Consider the following 6,216-nt stretch of genomic DNA (forward strand, 5'->3'; position numbering starts at 1 on the left):
TCTTAGTAACTAACTCATTTATATCAATTAAAGCTTAATGCACACCGTTTTAGAATAGGACCATGAAATATGGTTTAATTATGAACTGACCACAATATTAAAATCAGTGTATAAGATATACATATATTTCTATTTATAACAGAGAATATATGGTGGCCTGTTGACTTTTGACTTCTTGCCAACGGTACATATTTTAAAGTACTATAATTTTATGCATTTGGACTAATAGAGCAATAAATTCATAACAAAAAATATATAATTATCACTATAAGATTTTTGGGACTGAGCAATAATACTCATAATTCAAATTTTGTTAATCCAACTGCAATATTGTTTTTTTGAGTTTGACCTTTTGGCAATTTTTAGTTATCGCTACAAACACAGTAGGGCGTTTTAATATGAATAAGTATTTTTGTAGTAAAAACATACCGTTCTTGGCAGTCGGGTCAAAAGGTCAATAAGTATTGGCACCCTAATGCAGTAATTTCAGTTACTAAAACACCTTTTCATTTCAAAACTCTGGCAACACCGGCCGGGTGACTTGTCAAAAATCAGCTGTATAATTAAAAATTGTAATAAAATAGAATAATTAGCTAAATCGCCCTAAAAAGTTGATAATTTAATAGTAATAGTCGTAAATATAGTGTACAAATGTTTGTGACGTTATTGCAAAAGGATAACTCGTAAAAATCTACACAACACGGAGGCGGTCAGCTGTCAACCGCTCAGTTCAAATTAATCGGATTTTAACGGGAAGTATCTCTCTATTATAACTGTAACACGCTATATTATACTAATTCTCGTGCAGTAGATTATGTTATTTACTATAAAAGTGAGAATAACGGAAAAAAAATAAAAAATAATATCAATTTTGTAACCTACCTTATCTTAGAAAATTAAAAATTAAAATCAAATAAAACTAAAGAAGTCCCAATACATTCTTGATTCTCATATAAGTTACATGTTCCTTTAACAGTAACTTCTGTTACATTACACATTGAAGGCAAATTATAGATAATATATGTTAACAAAATCTATAGCTACACTTCAATTTTGTACTTAATTTTCTATCAATTAAATCAAACTCATTCTTTTCCATGCTATATAATCTTGAAACTACTAAATTCATATTTTAAATAATCCAACACCTAAGCCTATTACCTAAACCTATTCTTTTCTGTCTTTCTCATCTTGTTTACTCCACGCTTTCAGTAAATACCTGACACCATGTTCGTTATGACAAGGAAGGCCACTGCCAAGGACATGGAGGTGAAACTGAAGTTAGCCCTGGAAAAGCTCAAAACATCCGAAGAGCTCTGTCAACAACTGTTAAGGGAACGTGATGACAGCGAGGAAGAAATTCAGAAAATAATTAGTAAAAACTCTGAATTAAAGTCTCAACTTGCAGAATTACACATCCAATATATGGATGTGCTGGATCAGCGGGATAGGTTACAGGATTTTGTAGGTTCTTTTAGTGAATGTAGTGATGCTCATGAGAGGGCCTTGAGTCGCATTAAGGTACTGGAGACAAGCTTAAATGATGCTCACAAGTCAATAATATGCTTCAAGCAAACCCAACAACAACAGGAAAGTGATGACACTCACCGCCTTTTCAGTGAGCTTGTTACTTCAAATCCACTTCATATTAATAATTTGAGTCACAAAAAGATTAAAAAATACATAAGATTAAACAAATTGATACAAAAGATTAAGAAAGTGTGTCATAAACATAAATCCACACATAAATTAAATAATTTACTTAAAACTAAAGTTGACTTGAAAAATCAGTTAAATTTGTGCACTAACCAACTTTTACAAAGTAGGCTAATGTATGACCAAGACACACTAGTTCTGCAACAGGAAATGCTTGAACTGCAACGCGAATTAACAAAAATTACACACAAATATGAGACAGCCCAATATCAAGTAAAGGCACATATTTTGGCTACCGATGAGCTGCTCCAGTTAGGTAGTGAAAATATGGACCGTCTTGATTCTCTTAAAAATAAATATACCAACTGTACTTGTTCACAACCAGCAGTACAAGCTGACCCAGAGTTAACTTCGCCTAGTACTATGCAGTCAGCAGTGAGCAGTGACACAATACCACCTGTTGTCAATGTTCAGTGCAATATTCCACCATCAAGCATTTCATATAATAATAATTCGGAAAATCAAAACAATATATCACAAATATTTTCTGATAGATTTGGTCTTGGTTTTGGTAAATTAATCTCTCAATATTGTAAAAGTAAAATAATAAACAATTGTTCACCCGGTGCCAGCTACAATGAGATAATAGAAACAATTAAATTGACAAACCTTAATACCACTTCAACTGCCATTATGCTATTTGGAGATAGTCTAGCAGTCAAAAAACAAAATATAATAGAAAGTGTTGAATCAATGATAAAATTAAATAATACAACAAATTGCAAGTTTATAATCTGTGCCTTACCATATTCTAAAAATTTTACTATAGAACAAAATCAGTACATATTTAATTTAAACCTATTAATGTACAATATAACTAGGCAATACAATAATAGAATAATGTACTTTGATACAAATAAATTTATAAATAATTTTGTAGTGACAAATGATACAATGTATCTAAGTTTTTATTATAAACGACAAATTGCTATATTGATAGCAAATAATATACAAATTGACCCGGGTTCTACTACGGTAACCTCTTCTTTTAATAATATTAGTAGTTCTACTAATACAACTATTGATACACCTGATAGTTTAAACTACATGGTGCGACAAAGGGTGGGCCACATCAACTGAATGTTGTACATCAAAACATTCAGGGCCTTTCCGGCAAGGATTTAGAATTAAGTTTATTCATTGAACATTATATGGTACAAGTTATGTGCATAACTGAGCACTGGCACAGAAATAGTGAAATAATATTCCTTAATAACAGTAATTATACAGTACAAAGTTCATTCGTTAGAAAGGAAGCCATCCATGGTGGCTCTCTTATAATTGTAACTAATAATTTAAAGTGTAAGGAACGTTCAGATATAGTAAAATTATCAGTCGAGCGCAATGTAGAATTATCATGTGTTGAACTGGAGCAGTTTGTTATAATTTGTGTATACAGGCCTCCTTCAGGTGATTTTAACACTTTTGAATCAGTAATGGAAAATTCTCTCTCTAAACTTAATTCCACTAGTAAATCACTTTTAGTTTGCGGTGACTTCAATGTTAATATTTTAGAATCATCTTCTTTAACTACAAGGTTGCTAAACTTATTTAAATCATTTAACTTAGTAAATTTATTTCTAGAACCAACTCGAATTACGGCAACCTCGTCAACCTGTTTAGATAATATATTTACTAATTGTAGCGCCACAGAGACTCTGATTACCAGTGGCCTTCCTTCCGATCACCGTGGTCAACTGGCACGGTTTCCTGATAAAAAGAATAAAATCAAGCGGGAAATAACATGTCGGCCCTTAACAACCAGTCGTTTTAATAGTTTTAAAAATAATATTAACGCGAAACTAGACAATGAAATATTAAATAAAAACAATCCCCATTTAATGTACGGAGCACTATTTGATATAATAAAATACGAATTTAATTCTAGTTTTAAAACCAAAACGCTCGTACTAAAAGAAACGGCTAACTTCAATGAGTGGGCTTCCCCCGGCATTTACAAGAGTAGAGCTAAGCTGTATGAATTGTATGAAATGAAAAATTATAATTTTGATGAAAATTTTATTAGATATGTTAGGAATTATTCTAAATTGTTTAAAAAAGTTTGTCATGCGGCAAAATCAATGTATTTTAGTAATAAAATTAAGAATAGTAAGAGTATAATAAAAGCGACGTGGAATATTATAAATAGCGAGACCGGGAAAATCAAACAGCGTGATAATCAGTATAAAATCATTAATGAGAATCAAGTTTACGAGAAAGATTCTGATGTAGCTCGCGAATTTAACACATTCTTCTCTAATATTCCAATCAAGACCACTAGCGGCTTAGACTCCTCTGCCACCAACGCCGAAAAACTTTTACGTAGTAGTGTTAGTCAATGTGAAGCCACATTTACCTTTAGTTATATTTCACCTTATGACATAGTAAGAACCTTCAAGTCATTAAATTCAAAAAAGACAGGTGATTTATGGGGTGTCTCTGTTAAAGTCTTAAACTGTATTATTGACGATATTGCGCCCTATTTAGCTCGTATCTTTAATGAGTGCATTGACTCAGGTACCTTTCCTGAACTTATGAAATACAGTAAAGTTATACCTCTCTTTAAATCCGGGAGCAAGAACGATCTAGGCAACTTTAGACCGATTTCAATTCTGCCCGCGTTGAGCAAAATTTTTGAAAAGCTAATTTTAAATCAACTCCTCCGGCATTTTAATTCATACAATATTTTACATGCGGAACAATACGGTTTTACAAAGGGTCGCTCCACAACGGATGCCGGAGTTGCTCTACTGAAACATATATTCAGTGCGTGGGAGAAGTCACAGAATGCTATCGGGGTGTTCTGTGATCTTTCTAAAGCGTTCGACTGCGTCCAACATGAAACGCTTACCCAGAAGCTAAAGTACTATGGTATTAGAGACAGCGCACTTAGTGTTATTAGCTCATATTTAAGCGGTAGAATGCAATGTGTTGACGTTAATGGTGTCAAATCTTCCAATCTACCCGTTCGTTTGGGCGTACCGCAAGGGTCGATTTTAGGTCCATTTTTGTTTCTTGTATACATTAATGACTTGCCATATTATTTAAAATCATTGTGTGATGTAGTATTGTTTGCCGATGACACGTCTCTAATTTTTAAAGTTGATAGGAATAGAGTAGATTTTGATGACGTGAATTCTTGTCTTTCACTAGTAACGCAATGGTTTACAGCCAATAATTTAGTTATGAATACGAAGAAAACAAAATGTATTAAATTTGCTTTGCCTAATGTAAAAAATCTCGGTCCCGGTGTAATTTTGAACAATGAGGAACTTGAAACGGTACATGCTACGACTTTTCTAGGGATAACAGTAGACTCCAAAATTCAATGGGGTGAGCATATAACTGGCATCACGGGTAAATTAAGCTCTGCTGCGTACGCTGTCAGGAAAGTAAGAGCTCTCACCGATGTAGCCACGGCGCGTCTAGTGTACTTTAGCTATTTTCACTGCATCATGTCCTACGGAATTCTTATGTGGGGCAATGCTGCCGATATCGAGAATGTTTTCGTACTACAGAAGCGCGCTGTCCGTGCTATATACAAACTTGGTGCTAGAGTCTCCCTTAGGGAAAGGTTTAAGGACATTGGTATTCTGACTGTGGCGTCTCAATACATTTATGCCAATATAATATACGTAAGGCAAAACCTAGATTCATATAGTAAAAACAGCGACGTACATCATTTTAATACTAGAAATAAACATAAGTTAACCGCACCTAATTATCGTCTACATAAGGTGCACGGTTCATTTGTGGGGCTTTGTGTACGCATTTATAACAGGATTCCGGTTCATCTCTTGGAATTAACGGACAGTTCTTTTAAAAACAAAATCAAAGAAATTCTTGTTAAAAAGGCATATTATAATGTTAATGATTATTTCACAGATAAACGCAGATGGCAGCTCTGAAGTGGAACAAAAGTGCTTTATTTTTTGTATTTTTCGGTGTTTTAAATTAATAATTGATAAAATAGAATTGTATAATTGTAAAATAAATTAATAATAATTAAATTGTAATAGACAGCTGTGTTGCTGGGAAGTTTGTTCTTCACCACTTCTTCTTTCCAGCCATAACACTAGGAAGTGGTGAAAGGGGGGCGTTTTGGGGGTGCTGTCATTGTAAAATTTTGACGTTAAAAAGTGCTAATCGTATTAGCCTATTTTAATAAATGATTTTGACTTTGACTTTGACTTTGACTTCACATGAAATACTTAATCTTTCTAATAGTATTTTATTATATTTTCTTTTCAAAAACCACACAGGAAGAACACAGCTTGATAACCTATTTACCGTCCATAGTTTTCAATGTAATTATTAATATGGTTTCGTGAAACTAGGTTTTTCAGTAGAATTCAAATGACGTATGAAAATATGACTAATTTATAGGAAGCACTAATTTCCTGGCAACAGTGCTAGAGGTTTTTCCACCAGGATAATTTAGTAGCACTACGCAATCTAAACTTGTACTAATTACAAACTCTATTATGAGGGGGCCCATAA

The 6,216-nt window shown here is 33.2% G+C and overlaps 1 protein-coding gene across 1 annotated transcript; it reads left to right on the forward strand.

Moving 5' to 3' along the window:
• Window positions 1-516: 516 nt before the first annotated feature.
• On the forward strand, window positions 517-5,661 carry LOC124631817. The gene is made up of 2 exons (XM_047166428.1): window positions 517-1,618; window positions 5,602-5,661. The coding sequence occupies exons 1-2, from the start codon at window positions 1,228-1,230 to the stop codon at window positions 5,622-5,624; spliced, it is 414 nt and encodes a 137-aa protein (XP_047022384.1). The 5' UTR covers window positions 517-1,227; the 3' UTR covers window positions 5,625-5,661.
• The last annotated feature ends 555 nt before the right edge of the window (window positions 5,662-6,216 follow it).

The sequence above is a fragment of the Helicoverpa zea genome, chromosome 7 (assembly GCF_022581195.2).
Source record: "Helicoverpa zea isolate HzStark_Cry1AcR chromosome 7, ilHelZeax1.1, whole genome shotgun sequence".
NCBI classification, from domain to species: Eukaryota; Metazoa; Arthropoda; class Insecta; order Lepidoptera; family Noctuidae; genus Helicoverpa; species Helicoverpa zea.